This window comes from Bidens hawaiensis, unplaced genomic scaffold, assembly GCF_021521415.1.
Source record: "Bidens hawaiensis isolate Kalapana, Puna unplaced genomic scaffold, B.hawaiensis_p1.1 tig00004364_1, whole genome shotgun sequence".
Lineage (NCBI taxonomy): Eukaryota > Viridiplantae > Streptophyta > Magnoliopsida > Asterales > Asteraceae > Bidens > Bidens hawaiensis.
Genome location: NW_027491263.1, coordinates 786,534 through 810,434, shown reverse-complemented (window position 1 = coordinate 810,434; position 23,901 = coordinate 786,534). Strand labels below are relative to the sequence as shown.

At 35.6% G+C, this 23,901-nt stretch overlaps 1 protein-coding gene across 1 annotated transcript; it reads right to left on the bottom strand.

Moving 5' to 3' along the window:
- Positions 1-2,229: 2,229 nt before the first annotated feature.
- On the bottom strand, positions 2,230-12,169 carry LOC143626445 (anthranilate phosphoribosyltransferase, chloroplastic-like). Its single transcript, XM_077096539.1, has 9 exons — positions 11,975-12,169; positions 11,763-11,906; positions 6,051-6,212; positions 5,306-5,389; positions 4,798-4,986; positions 4,159-4,249; positions 3,669-3,728; positions 3,323-3,441; positions 2,230-2,397 (listed from the first exon to the last, which is right to left on the bottom strand). Exons 1-9 carry the CDS (start codon positions 12,167-12,169, stop codon positions 2,230-2,232), a joined length of 1,212 nt encoding a protein of 403 aa, XP_076952654.1.
- Between the last annotated feature and the right edge of the window lie 11,732 nt (positions 12,170-23,901).

The window sequence follows — 23,901 nt, the reverse complement described above, 5'->3', positions numbered from 1 at the left end:
TCAAAGAGAGAAAGAACCAAGTCAGCAAAACCAGATCCATCTTTCCACACCGCAAGTGCCTGCTGAATGCTACTACATTGCAAAGACTTTCGATTCCCTGACCTGCGTTCCTGCCTAGTGGAAGGTTTCACCACCCTTAAAGTACAACGCGGCAACAATAGTAATTTGACCCAATTCTCAATCGAGCCCGGTGAATCCACTACCTTACGTAAAGCGCATGCCAAAGTCTGAGCAAACGCCAAACGACAACTTGGGGGGATGCTCTTAACCGTTTGAATGGGAAGGGAGAAAACCCGTTCCAAAAGGGATACATCCCCAACCACTCCCACAGATGGACCTGGGTCCCTATCCACAGACACACGATTAGGTTTCTGGATCCCAACGATGAATTCTCCAGCATCTCCAGAATCCACAGAAAAAGAATAGACACCATCAGCATGCTTGCACCCCCTACTAAGGGCATGCAACGTCATGCACCTCCCACATAACCATTTATCCCCCGCCCGAAGGGCTTCCCCAACATCTATAAAAAGGTCCAAATCCTTAGAGATAGCGTCTTTTAAAAGGTTCTTCCGAGTATCCGTTTTGAAATGGGTACTTTGCATGTGCTCAAGTAGGCGAAAAAACCCCGAGGACCCAGGTCTACCATCCTTACACTCGTGGAAATGCTTAAAGGGGCATGGCCTTAAACCGTAAGTGGAGCTAGGACCAAGCCCTCCTGTATTTATGTTTCGAATTCTTTTTATGGTAGCCATGTACACACGAGAACAGAAAACAAACAAATCACAAAAGACACCGGACCCCTAAAGACCCCGACTCGAGATGAGTTAGAGCAAGAATCAAAGACCAAACCCCTCACACTCGAATGAGGGGAGCAACTACGGGTTGCTCACCCCCCATCTAGCACCCCACAACAACCGCTAAGGCATAAGAGGAGGAAGGTATAACTCCAAAACAAAGCAAAATGGGTAGAAATTCAACTCAAAATACCCCCTTAAGCACCCAAAAGGAAAATAGAAAGAACAAGAGTGAAAAATATTTTTATATTTATTTATTTCTCTCTATAAAATTCAATTTCTACAGAGGTTAGCTAAGCAACATCTTTTTATTATTGGACCGAAATCTTCAAATCTCCTTAAAAACACTAGTTTATTGGAGTTTCATCTAGCTTTTGCTACCAATATTTCTGTTTTGTCACAAACTAGTGTGAAGATAACCCATAAAAAGGAGTCCAGTCCACTGGAGCTTGCGGCCCACCATAAAATCATCTCCAGATACAAATATTATGGCCCAACCCAGTCGGTGTTAGAGGTGCACAAATCGGTTAACCGGTTAACCATTAACCGGTTAATTTGGTAACCGGGATTTTTGGCAGGAAATAACCGGTTAGACCAGTTGGAGAACAGTTTTGACCGGTTCGGTTAATAACCGGAAAAAACCGGATTTTTGATAAAATAATAATCAAAAAAATCGGTTAACCGGTTTTTAAATCAATAATACAAACCGGTTACTAACCAGCAGTTAGGATCGGCTAATAACCGGTTAGGATTGGACCGGTTAGTAACCCGTTACAAAAACGGTTAGAAACCGGTTTCTGTGTGCACCTCTAGTCGGTGTCTGTCCTGCCTTCGGTTTGATTTTTTTAATTATGCAAGGTTCGGTCCGGTAAAAGTTGGATAACAAGTCAGTTTGTTATTTAGATAAACTGGTTATTTTATTAAAGCCAAAACTTTTTCTATAATCTTTGTAGGATACAAGAAGAAAACATTCAAGAAACTTAAAACATCATAAACCCTAAAAATTATATAAAAGACAATCAAGAAATTGATTTGGGGCTCTTTTTTGCTTGTTAAATCGCCTGAAATAAAATCTACACAATTTCCCACCTTCAACCTCAAAATTCATTTATTGAAATTTTATGCTGCCAATTCATCATTCTGCAAATACAAGGGTCAAGTCAGATCACTAACTGGAAACAAACTGCAAATTTATACGGGTCACAATTTTAATCTATTAACTTACGACATTATCAAACGGGTCAAAAGTTACCAAATCAGTTTATTAATAAAGTAAAATATTTTATCAAAACTCCGACATGTTTCAACATGTAGCAAAACTAACTTATTTTGGCCTGTTACACAACCCACCAGCCCGACCCAAAATCACTAACTTTAATGAACCAATGTGCTTAGTGTCTTGCTAGTCAGTGGTTAATAATATTTATGCCGTTCAAAAAGAAACCAATGGGCTTACAATTGAGTTTTTGGAGATATCTATCCATTTTTCAAGGGTTGAGATCGCTTTTCCAGATTCTAATGTCTCACAGGCCACAGCCACTCCCTCTCCTAAGCTATCTACATGGCCGCTCACCAACAGAGCTGCAGCTGCATTCAGTGCCTGAAAAATATTTCTTGTTAACAGATAGTCAAAAGTCCAAAAGTTAAAAGTTGACCTTTTAGATGAATGTGGTATCTACTATATATAAGTTGATTTCCTTTGGTATCTAAAGAGAAACAAAGAGAAACAGACAGTTAAACTGCCTTGCAAAAACTACTTTTTTTTGTTGGCACACAGTTAAAGTCAAATTTCAAAAGTCAAATGTTGACTTCTTTTAGAAGAATGTTGTTGTATCATATAAAGAAGTTGATTTCCTTAGTATCTTGAGAGAAACAACAGCCAAGGTTACCTATAAACGGGTCAATTTAGTACTGTTTTTACTTTTTATCTCTAACTGGTCAAACGGGTTAAGTTGAACAATTTAACTAGATATTAGTTAAAAATATCAAACAGGTTAAAAGCCATCTCAAGCGTATCTCCAATACATATGACCTCCTAAATCGCCTTATTCAAAATATCATAAATTATTTTAATATAATAGGTTTTGTACACATACTTGACACGTTAACTATTAATAGAATTTAAGAAAAAAAGGATGTTAGCAAGTCTATTGAACTCAATCCAATGTACCACAAGCATTAAAAAAGTACCAATTTTGACCCGTAATTAAAAACATACCGTCACTAAAATGGAAAGATACAAATTTAGGAACCAAAGATTAAAATCATATAGAAAACCTCATTTATGATGAAAAATGTATGAAAAGTTGAGTTTCCCCTGTAAATAAAACTAATAAAACTTGTTTTATATATCTGATGCATGGATAATAAAGAACTACTTTCTTTAATTGGTTTTAGGCATTTGACTATAAAATACACAAACACAAATGCAACTAATGTCATCAATGTTTGGTCAAATCTGGTCAAACTTTGAGCCATATGATCAATAGAATTGTAAATTTAAATTTTAGTAACAAAAAACTCACAAATGCATCAGCAATAGATCCTTTTTCTCCTGCTAATACTCGCCGTAACACTTCTGCATTATATTTAGCATCACCACCGCGCAAGTCGTCTACAGTGCAACAAGGCATCCCAAAATCCACTATTGAATAAAAACATTAAGTTCATTACAACACGAAAGAACATATAATATGAACACAAAGACCATCTAAAAGTAGGCATCATAGTACTAAATGTTGATTGCCTACATTGTATAATAAAGTTGCCAGTTGGCATTATAGAGCATAAATATTTATCAAATATAACATATAACAAAATTATAGATCATATATATTTATGATGTAAAACTCAATTGGGCAAGAAACTTACATGGATCGAACGAAAACTTCTCAATGGAATCTTGGGTGACATCAAGAACAAGTCCTGGCCCTGTAAATATAAATAGATTAAAAAGAGAGTAAGTTACATGGATGGTCCGTGTGGTTTAGTCCAAATTTTGGATTTCGTCCCTAAAGTTTAAAAGTTATTTAGTCCCCACCAATTGATTTCTCCTTCATCCCTGGTCCTAATGGTTATCAAAGTTTGGGTTTTCTGTTAATTACATGTAAAGTCACCCTTTTACCTTTTTCTCTGGCATTTCCAATTAGAACAAGCAAAGATATCGATTGGCATTTCAAAACATTTTCCTTGGTATTTTTTTCATAATCGATATATGTAATATTTTTTCTTGACAATCTTTGTTTTCTTTTTTATTTTTTTTCCTTTTCTGGCATTTTGGAAAGTATATTGGTTGTTCAAAATGTTAACTGCAACAACTTGCTACAAAAGAAAGAAAGAAAAAACATAGAATAGATCTTACCAAGAGGACTCATTTCATCTAAGCCTTCAGAGTGTACAACTAGTGCTCTTTTCATGCCAAACCGTTGAAGTGCTTTTGCCATTTTATGAACCTATGCAACATAAAAATATTATGTGTAAGTTAATAATATATGTGATCGAAGGCTATGATTCTCCGTATACCAAGAAAAACAGCATCCTCTCTTGTGCAACATTTAAAGTGACAACGTAAACTCGTTAACCATGAATGGGTTGATCTTGGTTCTGTTTTATCTCAAACGGATCAAATAAAAATTTAATATTTAAGAACGGGTCAAACGACTCCAAAAAACCTTTTCCCCGACATGTAAAGTATAGTGACAATATAACTAGACAACATAAAGTATGACATAATAATTAAACATCAACAAAAATAACTAAAAACAAATTTTATAATTAAAAACCATAAAATAACAAAAGTAACCACAAATTAGTTGTTGATATGTCAGAAATTTCCGTTGATATTATATTACTTTTGTTTTCATAATTATCACACTTTGTTTGTAAAGATATTTAATAGAATAACAAAAAGTGCTTGAAGGTCAACCCAACTTGTTTTGACCCGTTTTAACCCAAACCACCCGTTACCCAACCTTTATGAGTCATTAGTAAGAGACTTAACTAGGTCTTCCTTGTAAACACCAACAACTGCAAAAGGAACCCGTGCTGGATTTAACATAGGACCGAGGATGTTGAACACGGTTTTCACTTTTAGTTGCTTTCTCACGGGCCTAACAATTTGCATTGCAGGATGATACACAGGTGACATCATAAAACCAATCCCTGCCTTGTTCACACACCTTTTCACCCCCTAATACAATTAAATAACAAATTAAAACATATATTTGCATAAAACTGAATAACTTATTAAACATACGCAAAATATGAGCCATTAATATTTGGTATTTTTTGTCAAACCAGTTTATTATTGCTAAGTACAATGTTTAATTTCATGAAAAGGATGGCACAAAAACTTTATTACTCTTTCACTTTATTTCAATACAATTCAATAACTTTATTAGCAATGTCAAAAAAAGCCTCCTGATGGTGATAGCACAACTACAATTGAATTTGTTTTAAAAAACATAAGATTTAAAAAATAAAATACTATATTTAGGAAACCAACAAACCTCGGGGTCTAATTCAATTGCAACACCCAATTCTTCTAAAACATCAGCACTTCCACATGCAGATGAGCTTGACCTGCTACCTTGCTGCAACATGTAAATTGAATCATTATAAAAAAAAAAGAAGATCACAAAACAGGCAGGGGGGTCAGGTCGTTTTGGGCCAACCCACAAACACTTCTTTTATCTAATTCTTGATTTTATAAATAATTAGTGTGTTAAATACGATAGCATAAACTATCTTATTACAATATTAAGCAAACTTTTATTTACAAAACAGTTTTGAAGGATTATCCATTTAAATACACTTTGGATGGCAATTAACCCGTTTGACCAGTATCCGCTTTAGTTAAATCTTTCAGCTTAACAAGTTTGACCCGTTAAAGATAACTCATAAACCAAACCGACCAATTTAAGGTATTCATTATATTGGCAACTTTAAGAAAATTGCCACTTTGGATGACTATGAACCCATTTGTTTTGTTCGACACAATTGACTAGCATCCCTTTTAGCTAAATTTTTAATCTTAACAAGTTTGACCCCCTAGAGATAACCCAAAAACCAAACCGACCCATTTATAGATATTCATTAAAAATGCCAACATTAAGAAAATTGCCACCTTGGGTAACTCCATTTTAGTCAAACCTTTAAGCTTAACCAGCTTGACCCATTAAAGATAACCATAAACTAAACTGACCCATTTCAAGATTTGGCTATAATTCACTAAAAATCGAAACAAAATGCAACCTTTGCGACTCTTGCTCCACAAGCGGCTGCTAATATTGATGATCCAGTTGAAATATTTACAGTGTTTGCACCATCTCCACCTGTCCCAACAATGTCCACCGCGTCACCTAACCCTTCTACCTTTTTACAGTGTTTAATCATGGCCTTAGCTAACCCCACCACCTGCACACTCATAATTCCAAGATTTCACAATATTCATATAAATTGGTATAAAAAATCAAAAACTTGTTTTGTTTAATCTCTAATGCATTGGATACCTATTGATTCAAAACAACATTCTGAACATACATATGGAATAATACATTCTTGCATCAATGATGAATATGATACATGTTTATGTTAAAAACTTTTGGGTCAGACTTGTTGACATTTTATGGTCAAACACTACATTTTGGTAACATAATAAAATCAAAACCTAGAAAGAGTGGTATGTTAAACTCATAACAGTACTAGCAACAACAAATTTCAATCATCAAAATTAACATAAACAAATTAGCCATAACACATTTCATTGTCAATTGCTAAAAGTCAAATTATCATCAATTTTACATTAATTACACATTGATTGACTCAACACAACACTCCAAACATACACACAAGGATAAAACATAACATCTATGCTCTCGCATCCATGGTAAATATGATAAATTTGATATTGGCTTTACTATAAGGGATTCAAAACTGGGCATAAGTCGACTTTTCATGGTCAAAAAATACACTTATTATAGATTGATATCATCAACAATCAAGACTGGGGTGCAAACGAGCCAAGCCCGATCTTGGCTTGTTTAACTTACATAGAGCGTGAGCTCGAGCTAGGCTCATTTTGATCTATAATTCTAAAGCTCGAGCTTGGCTCGTTAATATTTTTTTAAGCTCGAGCTCGTTTTTGTTAGACATAATAGAGCCGGCCCTAGTTTACTTACTTAATATAGATTAGGCCTATATATATCAATGCTTTCTATTGTAATCAATCATTCAGAAATCAATATCAATTCAATTCAATAACACGGTTTATTTTGGTATCAAAGCCAAGATTAACCTAACCCTAATTCTGCCGTCACAGGCCCTAATCCCAACCCCGACGCCAACACTCAATCGCTGCCCAAGCAGCCTTCTTCCTTCTCGATTTCTTTACCAATGGCCATGATCAGTTCCTTCTCCACTGCAGAGAAAACTGCTCACAACTCACATAAGTTCGCGTTCTCTTTAACACCCACCAACTATGGGTTCTGGAAGGAGATGATTCAACCATTTCTCATAACCAACAACCTTTTTGGCTACGTGGATGGAAAAATCAAGTGTCCACCTTCAAAGACAGCCGCTACAACAGATACAGCCTCGGTTGATAACCCCAGTTATCTCCACTGGATCACTAATGATGCTCATGTTCGAATGATTATTACTTCAACCATCTCTGAAGCGTCCTTTCAACATGTTCAAGGCACGACTTCCAGAGAATTATGGCTTGCCCTTGCTCGTGCCTATGCGCCGAGTAATCCAACACGCGAGTATTCTCTCCGGATTCAACTCATGCGCATTGAACAAAAAGGTGATGAAACTCCAATTGCTTATTTGACTCATGCTCAAGAGTATGCTAATGCCCTTGCCAATATCAACGCTCCTGTACCAGATAAAGAATTGGTCATGCTCGCCATATCTGGTCTTCGACCAGAATACAACCCATTAAAGTCTTCCCTGCTTGGCCGAGTACCACCGGTAACGTCCGTTGAACTCCATGGCTTGTTGAATGATCATGATTTCATGTATTCCAGATCGGCCCCTGCTGTGCCACAAGCTTTCACAGCAGCTACGGACTCCCTGATTCGTCCTAATGCTATTCAATTACTGCAACAAATTGCCTCTCAACTTGGTCTTCAGTTGAGCCCCACGGCCTCTCCTAATCCTCAACCGCAAGCTTTCTATGCAGCTCGTGGCAACCGTGGCAACCGAAGAGGCAACTATCGCAACAACAACAACCGAGGAAACTATTCTCGCAACCGCGACGAAGGTCGAAGCAACAATCGCACCCAACAATTTGCTTGGGCATCCACCCAAAACACAGTTTATCGACATTGTAACAAATGCGGTATTGCTCACATTCCATCTCAATGTCCAAATCAGTCCGGGCCAGGCAATGCTCGACAACAACCGCAGGCTAACTATGCTTCTTTCTCGGAAAATGCTTCTCAATCCGGCCACTCCCCATGGTTTCCTGACACAGGGTCCAACAGTCACGTTACACCGGATTTGACAAGCTTGGATAACTCTGAACCATACTTTGGTAATGAAGCACTCCATGTTGGCGACGGTAATCCTCTTCCTATCTTTCATGTTGGTTCTTCTAAATTCTATTCTCCAAACAAAACGTTAAATCTTTCTAACATTTTGCATGTTCCTCAAATCAAAAAGAATCTTCTTTCTGTCCAACAATTTTGTACTGAAAACAATGTTTTCTTTGAATTTCATTCGTCTTTTTTTGTTGTGACGGACGAGTCTACACGGCATATCCTACTCATGGGTCCAAGTAAAGATGGTTTATACTCGCTTAGCCTACCACAACTGAAGTCTATTCCACGTGTCTCCTTTACCGCTACTAAAGCTTCGTCAACCATCTGGCACAATCGTCTTGGACACCCGCATGCTCGTGTGTTTCAATCAATTGTTTCTGCTTTCTCTTTACCTGTTTTGAATAAACTTTGTTCTTCTTTATGTACTCCCTGCCAAATGGGAAAGTCGTCTAAACTTTCGTTATCTGTTTCTAATTTTCGTAGCAATAATATTTTGGATTTGATTTATTGTGATGTTTGGGACCAGCTCCTACTTTATCTCCTACTTTATCTTCTGATGGTCATCGATATTTTCTTTTGTGTGTTGACCACCATACTAGATACATGTGGTACTTTCCGTTGGCACAAAAATCAGACGTATACCTGACTTTTCAATCATTTATTACCATGGCAGAACGTCAATTCAACACAAAAATTAAGAATGTTCAAACTGATTGGGGGGGTGAATTTCGAAGCTTATCCCCCCTTCTCTCGTCCCTTGGAATTGATTCATTGTCGTTCGTGCCCTCACACGTGTGAACAAAATGGTACGGTTGAACGCCGTCACCGCCATGTGGTTGAAACGGGTCTTGCCCTTCTAGCCCAATCCCACCTACCAGAACGTTTTTGGCACTTTGCCTTTGAAACGGCGGTTTTTCTAATCAATCGCATGCCCTCGCGTTCAAATTCCAACAAGTCTCCCTACCAACATATCTTTCACCGCCCTCCCGATAACTCGTTTCTTCGCATATTCGGTTGTCAATGCTTTCCTTATCTCCGTCCCTACAATCCTCACAAAATGGACTTCCGTTCTACCCCTTGTCTCTTTCTTGGTTATAGCCCCGTTCATCATGGTTATCGTTGCCTTGACTTAGCCACTGATCGGGTCTATGTCGCCAGACACGTTCGTTTTGATGAGGAATTCTTCCCGTGTGCACAGAAATCCAAACCGGAACCTACCCCCAACCCGGATCCTTATTACTCTACTTACCCGGATCCCTCCACAATTCCAACCCATTCTACACCTCCTAATGACCCATCCCCACCCTCTTCACCCTCGGCTTCAAGCCAACACACCCCTTCAGTGGCTCCTTCAGCCCCAAATCAGCCCCAACAGCCTCCCCAACCTCGCCCTCGGCCTGCCAATTTGCGGCCAAATCCCACCCCTGTAACTCGTTATTCTCCCGCTTCCTTTCAGACCTCATGTTACTCTTCTCTCACCTCTGAACCTACCTCCTTTACCGCCACCAACAAGTCGCCGGAGTGGCGCAATGCCATGAACGAAGAGTTTACCGCGCTAGCGGAAAATGGCACACGGTCTCTTGTTCCACCTGTCCGAAATACTAATGTTATTGACTCTAAGTGGGCGTACAGGGAAGAAAGATCAGGATGGAAAAGTCACTCGATTCAAAGCTCGCCTTGTTGCCACGGGCTATCGTCAACAACCCGGAATTGATTACCAGGAGACATTCAGTCCCGTCATAAAAGCTACCACCATCCGGGTTCTCCTCTCCTTGGCAGTGACAAATGAGTGGCCACTACGCCAACTTGACGTTCAGAATGCGTTCTTACATGGAGACTTAGAAGAGACCGTATACATGCGCCAACCTGCGGGCTTTGTTGATAAGGACAAACCCAATCACGTTTGTCTTCTTCATAAGTCCTTATATGGGCTTAAGCAGGCACCTAGAGCTTGGTTTCATCGGCTATCTGGCACTCTTCACTCCATCGGGTTCAATGGGTCGACAACTGACCCGTCTCTTTTCATTTTGAAAAACAACGGTACGCTGGTGTATGTCCTTGTTTATGTTGACGATATCATCGTCACAGGTAATAATCCTAATGCCATCAACGAGGTAATAAGCAAGCTTAGCTCTGCCTTTGCGGTTAAAGATTTGGGTGCCTTGCACTATTTTTTGGGGATTGAAATTGTACCTCAAGGGAAGAACATTATTCTCTCTCAACGGAAATACATCTCGGAGCTCATCACCAAAACCGGCTTAGTGGACTGCAAGCCCGTACCCTCTCCGATGAGCAGTTCTCAGATTTTTTCTCTTGGTGATAGTGCTCCCTTATCCGATCCAACCAAATTCAGACAAGCCGTCGGAGCACTGCAATATGTCACTCTTTCACGGCCTGATATAACCTATGCAGTTAACAAAGTTTGCCAATATATGCATGCTCCTACGGACAATCATTGGTCGGCGGTCAAACGTATCATTCGCTATCTCAAAGGCACATCGCATTATGGATTGTTTATTCGACATGCTTCCTCCACAAATCTTCATGCCTTTACTGATTCCCAATGGTCGAATAGTCTCAAAGCATACTCGGACGCTGACTGGGCTGGTTGTCCGGAAGACCGTCGATCCACGGGGGGATTCACAGTCTATTTTGGATCGAACTTAATCTCTTGGAATGCAAGAAAACAGCGAACAGTCTCCCGGTCTTCAACAGAATCTGAGTACAAAGCGCTTGCTGACACTGTTGCTGAATTAACATGGCTAGAGGCTCTTCTCAGTGAACTTGGTATTGTCCCAAAGTCGTCTCCTACATTATGGTGTGACAATCTTGGAGCAACCTACCTTTCTGCCAATCCTGTCTTTCATGCTCGGACAAAACATGTAGAGGTTGATTTTCACTTTGTTAGAGAAAAAGTGGCCCAACGGAAGCTAAAGGTTCAGTTTATTTCCACTCATGATCAAGTCGCTGACATCTTTACCAAACCACTGCCATCTCAACGTTTCTTACTTCTACGGTCCAAGTTGCAGGTCGTACCCCGCCCTCAACTTGCGGGGGAATGTTAGACATAATAAAGCCGGCCCTAGTTTACTTACTTAATATAGATTAGGCCTATATATATCAATGCTCTCTATTGTAATCAATCATTCAGAAATCAATATCAATTCAATTCAATTCAATAACACGGTTTATTTGTTTTAATCTCTAATTATAAAGCGTGAGTTTGGCTCATGAATAATTTTTTAAGCTCGAGCTCGGCTCGTTTTGATCTCTAATTCTAAAGCTCGAGCTTAGTCTTGGGTGGTTTGCACCCGTAATCAAGAAGTTTAATGAAATTACACAAGATTGATTATATATAAATGAAAAGCTAAAGCAATAATATGAAATTTGGGGAAAAACAAGAGAATAATAATTTACTTACTTCTTCATACGTTTCCCCTTTGGCTCTTAGGAGCACAAGAAACGCACTTATTAACGCCTCATTCGCATCCCGCAGCAAATAATCCAACGACTCCTTTGCTTCATCCTCCGTCAAATCCCGTCTTTCAATCAACGATTCAATCAACTACCACCATAATCAATATATTATATTATACATCACAATAACCTAATCAATCAATCAATCTAATCTACCTGCGAGAACGACGTCGTTTTCGATACCGAACCCGACACGTGTTTATTACTATAAACACGTGCCAAACAGCCGCCGTTGATGTTGCTGTTGAGGTTGAATGAACAGGTTCGATTGAGGAGTTGTTTTGTTGTAATAATAGATGATGATGATGATGATGAAGAAGACAGTAGAAGGTTGAATCGAATGGCAGCCATCGATGAAGTCAGATTGTTGTCACAGGGGTATGACAAACTGAATGATATTTATTTATCTTCAATGTCATCTATTTATATTGTTGTCACGTGTATTTATTGTTTTTCTTTTTAACAAAAAAGCGCTTTGGTTGCTTAAAGAAACAGCGTTTTGGTACTTGTGTAAGTCAATTTGGAATAATATTATTAGTGGTTTATTAGATGGAAACAAATTTATTGTTAAAAGGATAATAGGAAAATGTTATTAACATTGTTGTCGCTAATTTTAATGACATGATTACTTTAGTTTAATTAGATTTGGATAAGACTGAAGATATATGAGACTGAATTTCGAATTGTGTCCTATCTATATACATATGATTGTATTTGTATGTGACGTGTCAAAAAGTATATTGTTCAAATTATAATTAATAAAACAAATAACAAAATTATATATATATATACATAGAATCAGGATCAGAGAACCTTTTTAAAATTGAGAACTATGAGAACCATTTTGGACCACAAAAAACCCAAAAATAAAAAAAATCATAAAATAAAAAAAAACACAAAAATCAAAAAAGTATAAAAACAAAATTCTTATTTTATCATCCCGGTTTCATAAAATAAAAAAATAAATAAAAACTCGGTTTAGCTAAATTATATACACATATGTATAATATATACATATATGTATATTTACATGTTTTTTTGTACACATTGTGTATAATTTAAGATAAATGATACTGTACATATGTGTATATTACGTAACTAAAGATTATATAAAATTATACATATGTGTATAATACGACGTTTTTTTATTTTTTTTATTTTTTTTAATGAAACCGGAATGAAATATAAGAATTTTGGTTTTTTTACTTTTTTTAAATTTGTGTTATTTTTTGTTTTATGATTTTTTTTAAATATTTTTTAAAGGTATTTTTAGTGGTCCAAAATGGTTCTCAAAGTTCTCAATTTGCAAAGGGTTATCTTAGGATCCTTACCCTATATATATAGATAAACATTCATATGCCGGTGCCACAACTCTTTTTAGAAACATTCAGTTTGTGCATTTATAAATTTAGTTTCATGGTTTAATCAACTTTGTTGGTATATTGGATTGGCTAGAGTTTGTTTTGGTAGCCTCTTTGGGTTTTCTTTGCCCGGGTTCGAACCTCTTTGTTGTTCATATATATATTCCTTTTTCATCTATCAATTGTTTACTTGTTTATATAATTCTCTCTTAAAAAGTTGATCAAGCACAAAATTCTGCATATATGTACTTATGATACTTTTTTTATATATTTTATGTTTTGTTGATGCTTTTTCGATGGTTTTTATTTAATTGTATAGAGGTAAAGAAGTTTATTAATGAAGCATATGAGGCTTTGAACAAACGTATAACATCTCCGGTTAAGAGTAAAAAGCATGATTTCATACTTTTATGTGGTATGAACTTGTTTGCATACTGAGGTTCTATATGCATCAATATACACTATTGGATGTCATCATGGATAGTTGGTTCTATATGTATTATAATATATATAATTGGATGTCATTATGGATAGTTGTCTTTTTTTTCAGTTTATGTATTATGTTTAGTTACACATATGTATTTTGTTTAGTTAAGTTAAATATATGTAAATATACATACATGTATTAGGGCTCCATTACTTAATTAGCTTATTATAACAGTGAAAACTTATATAAAAGATGGAACTGCATTCGCAATAAAAAGTTGATAACTTGATAGTTGGGTTCGATCATTATGTAAAAAAATATATAAAATAAAATAAATAAAAACAGAGAGAGAGAATGAAAATTGAAACAACATACATTCAAAGGTACATAAATATAACTTGACATGATATATATATGCTTATCTTGTGAAAATTGAACACATCCGTATATGTAACCTGACAAACTACATATACATGTGTATATAAGCTAACAGATTACATATATGTATCAATATGCAAATTGACATGCTACATATATTTAAATTGTTGATTCGCTTATCTATACATATATGTTAATCTTGATATATGTAAATATATATGCTACATATATATTAATCTTGATATCTAACAATTCACTTCTTATTTTTAGTGTCCGTCCATGAATTAAAGTCGGTCTTAGTGGGAAACCAGGGCGAATTACATATTTGTAATCACCTACATATATGTAAAAATAAAATCACATATATGTTCTGATTCTGTGATCGCCGTAGTCCTTCGATATCATGTTCTTCATGATCTTGAAAATTCCAGAAACATTTGCCAAGCTTTCAACAAGAATGAGCAAATTTGTAATAAATATAAATCAATTTTGTCTATTGTGAAGAAAATATTGTTTGAAAGCCTTAACCTTGACTTAATTTCCAGCTTTTCTTCAACAGATTTGCGTTCTTCTCATTGCAAGTTTGCGAAAAGAAAATCAGTTTTCAACTATAAAGATTAACAAAAAGAAAATGAAATTATAAAACTACATGTACATAGTTAGGAATTAGCATGGATTAAGATTGGCGGGAAGAAGATACCAAGCAAACCCATAATTGATACTTTATTGAATTTTAAGGGTTCCCTGCCCAATATTAAATGATAATTTAAAAACACAAATCCTAATATGAGTTTTGTTAGGAATCGAACTCCTTTTGCTACGAAATAAATTCAAATAGCTTCTTCTCACTCAGACATTCAACACACAAATAAGAATTCTAATTCAGCATAAATCGGGACCAAATCAGATGAATTCATACAACTTCCGAGAAAGTACTACAATCGTAAAAAGAGTTGCTTGGAAATTTTACCGGTTAAGATGGAGGCCGATGAAGTTAAGCCGGTTGATCGATCGATCAGGTAACATTAGAAAGTTTACCTAGTATAGATAAATATTGCCTTGTCGGTACCACAAAGCATTTTACTGCCCTCCTTTTGGCCTTTTGTTTTGTCTTCAACAAGTAAATTTCGTGTTCGTCTGATGGTTGTTTCGTTAGGTTTAGCGTTGTAGCTGGTTTGTAACCAGAGTTCGAGTATCTCATGGTGCAACCATTGTGTACTTTTTTTTAATTCCGTTTTACCGTTGTTGCCTGTTTATAGGTGGATGTTGCACAAGTAAAAGGAGTACAGATTGCTGTTCATGTTAGCATCGGTCTTAATCTTCCATTTGATTTCTTTTGTATATATCCTGTTGTCTTCTCTGTCGGGTTTTGATGTTTGAGGAAGTGGGTTTTTATTTTTTTAGGGTCTGTAAGTAATTGTTGATCAGGTTTGTAGAACGAAATGGATCGAGATGTCGAGAATCCTTCTTGATGATTCTGGGTAAGTGAGTAAGTCCATATCATCTGTTGTTTTATTCTATGAATTTGAAATTAGGGTATCATAACTATAATTATGTTCGATTTAGGGCTTCATTGAATCATTTATATAGAAGTTGAAATTAAATTCGTTGGTTTGTCCTTTGTTTGTGTACGTAGCTTAGAAAATTTAATTGGTGTATGGAATGTGAATCTGAAACTTGATATAGCTTTAATATCATAGTAATTGCTTTTGTATGCTCACAGATTTCACTAATTCATTAAGCTCTGAATTATGAGGTCAATTTACGTAGCTTTGGTGTAGCTATCATGCCCTAAGGCATTGGTTAGCGTTTCGAATTTAAGCATGAGTGCAGCTGATAATAAACCACAAATGCCAATTGTTTCTCATTGTGATGGAATTCACCTACATAAATAGATAACAAATATGCAATCAAATTGTGCATACCATACCATAATTCAACACTGTAGGTTCTCCCATAATTTTAAATGTCAATGTTATTTTTGTGGAGGTGGTAATGAATTAAGTTTTAGATAATACCAGATGTAATAGTGGATAAGTGAAATATTGAGTTTGTAGTTTCTACTTGTGAGTTTATGTTGTATGTTTTTTGGATAAGCTTTGTAGATTAATTCTTATATACGGTACTACTACATTTCTGTTAGTGAGTTTTCAGATTTATTGAATGGTATTTTTGGTTATATTAGTTAATTAGGTGCTATAATTGTTAGCTTCATATTTGATTGATTATTGGTTAGCATAAGTCAAGTAGGAATGTTTGATTTGTGGTTGCTGTAGGTATTAGTGTTTGAATCATGTTGAAGAGAATCTAAGTGCCTTAATATGTAAACAGAATGTGTGGCTATAATAGTCCGCTTCTCAGTGTTCACAAACATTTAGAATATAGTTAATTTTGGGTTATGTAGAGATATGGGATCAACATTTTGATACAAGCAATTACTTTTCATTCCAGCTTGACAAAGGGGATTGCAGTCTTGGAAAGGAATGAAGATTCATACAACTAGCTTCCATTAAAAGGCCATGGTAAGGAATGAAGATTCATACAACTAGCTTCCATTAAAAGGCCATGGTATGACAAAAGAGGTTCAATTTTTAAGAATCCTTACTTCGACTTTTAGGAGTCAAAAAGAGTTCTCTTCTAAAGTGTTAGTTTCTTCATTTAATTTTTTCTTGTGTTTGTATTTTTAGATCACAAGACCCTTTTGCATTTGGTAGGATATTGTGCAAAGAAGGCTCAACACATGTTTATGTATGTCTATGTGCAAAGGTTAATTAAGCGCTGTTTTTTCTATCTTTTGAGGTGTTAAAACTTAAAATGGGTGGGTTAGGGTAACGCGTCAAAATGGGTCGGTTTGACTAGAAAGAGTTTTATCTTTTTCCAAAAACATTATTTATTGATGGGCCAACTGTTTAACTCATTGTAAACGGATTGATGGGCCAACTTGGACACACCTGTTTATTTAAAGGGTTCGTATTAGTTTTGGGTTAAATCGGAAATCGTCACCTTAAATCATGATCATGTATTCATTTATTTTTTTTGTTACATCAGAAGTTAGGTATGGTTTTAAGAAATACACACACACATATATATATATATATATATATATATTAAGTTTTCAAATACTGATAGTTTTTAATAGGTTGCTGCAGAGGTATAATGTTTCTAAACTGACTGTTGCTGTCAATAGATAGGGTGACAAGTCATTTTTCCGATTATGAAGGGCATCTACTTCTGGTTCCAAATAGTTGGCATCATGGATCTTTTGGTCACAGGTAGCTTCAGCTACTGTAGCCTACAGTCAAAGGGTGACCACAACCTTTTATTTGAACAATAGCCGCTCATTTAATACATACGTGTTTATTTTGAGTGTCGGACAACTATATAATTAACTACGCTTTTAATGATATAACCTTAAATGAATGAACCTTGTGTACATGTCCATATTAAGCCCAACACATGAAAAAGAAAACTGTCATGCGCAATGCGCAGGGCAATTAACTAGTTATATATATAATTTCCACAAAAGGTGATATGTTTTGTTGTATTTTATATAAGATTTGTTTGTTGAGTTTAGAAACAATAGGTGTTGTTCACGTGGTCTTTGCTGTTACTTTTAAGTATCAAATCAATGTTTTCACATGCGATAGTTCAAAACCTGTTTTGATTATTTTTTTATTTATCTATCAAGTTTTGTTAGTGGCACAGCTGTTGTAGATAGTTTTGTTACACGTGTCTTTGCAACCTAGCTCCTTGGTCTTATTTCATCTGGTTTTTTTACTTTCATTTTCACTGCATGTATACTCCTATCATTCGCTTCATGTGTTGTCAGGTACTTAATGTCTAAGGGATTTTTCTGGCTTTATGGTTCATGTTTAATAGCTTAATGTTGTTTAACTTTTTATGATTATAGATGTTGTGTTTTTGTTATAATTGAGGTCTATTTTGAGGTTTGTATATTTGGTTTTCCCGTTTCGAAACCGAAAAAGTTCGGTTTGGTGGTTCCGAACCGGGCTTTCCGGTCTTATGATTGTAGATGTTGTGTAAATTTTTATTTCACTTTAGGTCTATTTTGAGGTTTGTATACCGAAAAAGTTCGGTTTAACAAGTAAGTTCGTTTGGTGCTTTGGTACCGGGCTTTCTGCATTTGGTTGTTCAAAGTTTTAGTTAAAGTTATGATTGGATATATTTAGGCAACATTTTCGGTTCCGGTACCGAATATAACATCTCAAGTTTCATTGGTTTTTAAATAATTTGAGTTTAATTAAATTATAGAAGATAAATGTAATTATCTAAAGTATGAGGGGAATAAATGTCATTAGATGAAAAGTTAAACATGAAACCCTACCCTATTCCTATAAATGTAGCCACCATCTCATTCTTAACCATCCTAGCCTCCAAACTCCAGCTTTATCAAAATCCCCGTTTTTGAGAAAACCACCCACAAAGACACAACGATTCCCGGAGATCTAACCGTCAGATCGGCCTCAAATTTTAACTGAGTGTTCATGGCATATAAATGAAGATTTCCACCGATTACTTCGATCAGAGGTCGGGAAGTCTGGTTTTTAACAGAAAAACCGTAACAGCTAAAATTGAAGATTCCGGCAACTTTTTTGGTTTCCCAGAAACTGTATCAGCGATTTCCGGCGCGACGAGCTTATGGGTTTGTAGGTATGGGTGAGGTGGTTCCGTGGCCGCTTGAGTCACTCAATTCCGTGTACGTTTGATATGGTTTTAGTCTATTCGAGTGATTTCGAGCATAAACCTCAAATGTACGTTTTTGTTAAAAAGGTTTACTTTTTGTGTACGAATTTGCATGAAAATTGGTAGGATGATAGAAAGGTTCACGATTATTGATAAAGTAATGAACTTGTGAGTAAATGGGTTAGTTGGTTCGTTTCGGGTAAAACGAGTAGTGTTCGGTTCGTGAAAATGATGGGTAAACGAAGTCGGTTTTGCATGAAACTTGGTAGGATAGTAAATCGGACCTTATTATGTGAGAAAAATGTAAAAGTGAACATAAACAAGTTGTTTGAAATGAAACGGGACAAACGGGTAACGTTTGAACCAAGTTAGTGCAAGGAAACAATATAGTTAAAGTCCAAGGCTCATTTATTATGCAAGGTGGGCAAAACGAGTTGAAAAGAACATGCAAGTAAACAGGTTAGTTGGTTGGTTTCGGTTAAAACGAGTAGTGTTCAGTTTGTGAAAAGGACGGGTAAACGAAGTCAGTTTTGCATGAAACTTGGTAGGATAATAAATCGGACCTTATTATGTAAGAAAAATGTAAACTTGAATGTAAACAAGTTGTTTGGAATGAAACGGGACAAAAGGGTAACGTTTGGACCGAGTTAATGCAATGAAATGATGTGGTTATAGACTAAGACTTGTTTCTTATGCAAGACGTGCAAAACGAGTCGAAAGGAATGCTGGAAAGTGATAAGAATGGAAACCATATATGAATCGAGCCCTTAAGAAACTTGAATCTAATAGAAAAGTAATCGACTAGAAAAATATTCGAATCGAATAGAAAAGTAATAGAATCGAATGAACAAAGTAATCGAATCGAATGGCCATTATATTAGAACTATCATTCGATTAGAACTGTCATTCGATTAGAACTGTCATTCGATAGAATTGTCATTCGATTAGAATGATCATTCGATTAGGAATCTCATTCGATTAGAATTGTGACTCGATTAGAATGATGATTCGATTAGATGATATAGTTAGAGGTAGTTAATTGATACTTATAATTATTACACAGTTAGCCGTGCACAGCTAAGGAAGGGTATTACTGTAACTCGGAGAAGAACAGGACTCAGGTGAGTTTCTAGCCCATTTTCTCTGTTATGTTTTTCAGGGTTGTGTGCATACTCCTATATGTTTGTTAATACACTTACCTTAAGTGGTAAGTGTATGCTATATGAATGACTTTTGAAAGATATATGAATGATATTGAAATGATGAACGAATGTAGAAAAGGTTAGGAGTATATAAATGTTTATATATATATATATATATATATATATATACACACACACATATATATATATATGTGGGGGGGGGTGGGTGTATTTATATCTAATATATGTATGGAAAAGAATGTATGGTTGTATGGCAAGGAATGTATGGTTGTATGGAAAGAAGGGAACCAGACCCTAATAATATCCGAGGTATGCGATAGTATGGTACGAAAAGAAGGGCACTGAACCCTAATAATATCCGAGGATGAAGGGAACCGGACCTAGTAATATCCAGGGATGAAAGGAACCAGACCCTAATAATATCCGAGGATGAAGGGCATCGGACCCTAATAATATCCGAGGATGAAGGGTGCAAGACCCTAATAATATCCGAGGTATGTAGGGCGAAATGCTCTTTAAAACATAAAGATAATTATGTATGTATTAGTAGACTAAAACAAGAAAGTATGAAAGTATGAAAGAAAGAAAGTATGAAAGTATGAAAGTATGTATGTACGTATGTACGTATGTACGTATGTATGTATGTATGTATGTATGTATGTATAAGCAGGTTAAGGTATTAATATGTGTCTTCATATACGTGTAAGTATGTATTTGAATTTAATGTATGTTGCCTGATTAACTAGAAATCACTCAACGTAGCTGACTTTTAGTATGCACGCATGCGAATAGGATAAAGGAGCTGGCTTGAGGGGACACATGGCATGGACTGAGCTGACAGGCATCTAGTTAAGAAAAGTTATGATGTTTTATGTTACGACAATTTGAATGTTTAAAGACAAGATTTTTAATTTTTGTAATGAATGTTTGATATTTTTATATTCCGCGAAAAGTTTTAATTCACTATGATATTTAGAACTATGTTTATGAGTAAATCTAACGCCAATTTAGGGCACCAGACTGGGGCCTTACACTGAAAAACTTCGGTTTGGTGGTTTATGTGCTAAAAGTAGTCAAATAATTATTAACTAAATTACGCTAAACTAGACACTAAGTAATACTCTAGACTCTTTAAAACTCGACTAAGCTACTGACCAGAAAGTTGTCACACCCCAACCTAAGGCGGGAATGCCAGGCGTGAGTTGATTTCTCACAGCTCTCAAGGTACTATCATGCAATAATTAAAATTATAATATCTATTATTCCAATTCAAATAATCCGACAAATCTACGTGTTATTGTTTGCATTTGTTTTATAATCATTATTGATATACAAGCACTATACCTCACTTTACAAATTTGGTTACATTATCCTTAATCGAATTTTGACCAAAACAACTGATGCGTTATGTTATTGTCGGGTTGTTGCGTTCGCTTAATTCTTTAATATAAGCTATGATGACGCTCCTCTATTTGGCATGGCAGCCTATGTTGCAGCCATGGCGGAGATCTGAGCATTGGGTAATTACACATTGATTATGATTGAATTTGTTGTGTAATGACATTTTAGTAACCGATTTTGGTGGATGTTCAGCAGTGCTCACTTTCATGGTTCCTCACCTGCCCTCAATCGTATGTTCTTCGTTTGTCGCTTGAATTTTATGTGGCACGCCATTATTTGGAATGACAACCTATGTTGCAACCATTACGGTGATCTGAGCTACAAATTACATTTCGAGTTTGTCTATAGTTTGGTTGTATACTTCTCATTTCCAACTTGGATCTCATTTAATGATTTTTACTTTTCTGATTTACTAATTTTTTTAGCTATTTTAATGTATCAGCTCTCATCATCTCAATCATGGAGCCAATTTGTAAGAACAATTATAACCTGCTCGAGGCATACAATTTGAGATGTTTCAAACAAGCACAATCTCCTTCAATAATTGATTTGCAACATAACTTGCAACTTGCTAACAGTTGAAACTGAAAATTATGACACTATGATTTGTACAAGCCAAACAATTGAAACTGGAAATTATGACACTATGTTTTTTACAAGCCCCTTCAATAGTAACAGGTGTGGCTGTCATTAGATGTGGTCGTTCTGTCTTAAGCGGTGTAGTGTGGTGGTTTGGTTGTGCAAACTACTATGTTTTCTTAACAATTTGGTGTTTAGTTTCAGTCGTATTTGCTGACATTGAGTGCTGTTGCAGATGCGATCAACTTCTAACATGATACAAAATTCTACATGAAATCGTATCTTTTTCCTAACTACACGCCACCCGCCACAATGTGGGGGGTCTACTTACTAGTATATATCTACTTCTTTAAAAAATATTATACATCTAATTGTGGAAAATGAGATCATATTAAGTTAGTTTAGTTGTGATAACTTGATTTTTCTGGTGATCATAATAAAAAATATATATATTAAAGCTGCTAATATGTTGGCCGGCTCATGCTTCTCTCACTACTAGCCCAATATTTCTCTTAAGCCCATCACTTCATAAATTTTCTTAACACGCACATTTTATTAAATACAAATATTTTTAAGTATATTGGATATAATAATTGGATTCTTAAATAAATAAGAAAATTAGAAAAGTATTATTTAGTCTCTAATTGCATTTACGAATTATAAACATCTTAGAATACTATTAAAACAATACAATGGTCCACCTGCCCTTCAACTAGGGTGTTCATCTATACATTCATATCATCATTTTTCATTTAAATCTTTTCCACATATTCACAATTTATTTTATTCAACATAAAAATAAAATATTAAATGCATTAGATCTTCATCATTTATGTTAATTCGAATTTATATTCCAATCATATTAATTATTCCAATCATATTAATTAAGATTAATTTCTAAACAAGCCCTATGTTTTGGTAATTTCTTTAACATTTATAATCTTTGAACATATCAAATATCCTATTATAGTGTCACCATAATTTTACCCTTTTATTGCTCTTTCCTTTTAATTATGAAATTCATTGTTTTGTATATATATATACACTTATTCCTCATTCATAATTCGAAACCATCTTTAATGTAACATTCCCAAAATTTCGACCCAGATATGACAATTTAGAAAAATTGAAGGATCAAAAATGAACTCAAAGATATAAAAATTTAAATAAGGTGATAGAATTATTTCATGTTAAAGTAATAAGGAAATAAAACATTCCATAAAGAAATCCATCTCATGTAAAGAAAACGGGACAAAGAATCCATCACACACGGAAAGATGGAAGAAAATGGAAGCATTCCACATGGATATAAATTATAAAGATAAAACCCATCCCACATATAAGTGGGAAAGAAATTGAAGCTCTTTATAAGAGATGGAGTTTCCATAGTTATATTATTTTATGCTTAGCATGCACCAAGTGTTCCTAGCGGAGGGTGCGGAGCACCCGACGCGCACGGGCTCGGACGAGGACGATGGCGAGGGCGATGGGCGCAATGTGGCGCTTTAATGGCGTACTTTGCACTTTGCGATGGGCAGAGTCATGGCATTCACTCCCTCACACCAAAATCCCCCCTCTCTAGAATCTTTCTCTCTCTACCATGATTTTTGTGCCTCAACCCGATAATCAGCACCTCGTAAACTGTGCAAATACCGACGATGCCTCGAAGTTCGTATCAAAAAATTCTGACGACAGAATATACCTCGTTTTGCGTGCCAACCTCCTAATGTGTGTCGACCTCATAATGCATGCCCAAGCTTCGAAGTTCCGCCAATTTAAAGTCTTGGTACACGACATAGATTAAAAGTGTTGCTCGTAAAAGTTAGGCATATAAACTCCGTATACCCGCATAAGGTAGGAGTTCTGCCTAAGTTATTATTTTATTATTATATGGCTAAGACCCTAGTCGGGGTATAGCCTAGACCTTGATCAAAATAAATACAAAGGTTAATATAAAATAATGTTTCTTTAAACTACGAAATATAATATACATGAGGGTATGGTCAAAATAAGAAACATAAGATTTTATATATATATCAAGTTTATAGACAAATAACGTTTCTTCTTGAA

Coding starts and splice junctions, on each gene's coding strand:
- LOC143626445 (XM_077096539.1), bottom strand. CDS start 12,169: ATGGCTGCCATTCGATTCAACCTTCTACTGTCTTCTTCATCATCATCA. Junction 4,250..4,797: donor GTGTTTACAAGGAAGACCTA/GTTAAGTCTCTT, acceptor TATGTTGCATAG/GTTCATAAAATGGCAAAAGC. Junction 3,442..3,668: donor GAAGTTTTCGTTCGATCCAT/GTAAGTTTCTTG, acceptor TTTATTCAATAG/TGGATTTTGGGATGCCTTGT.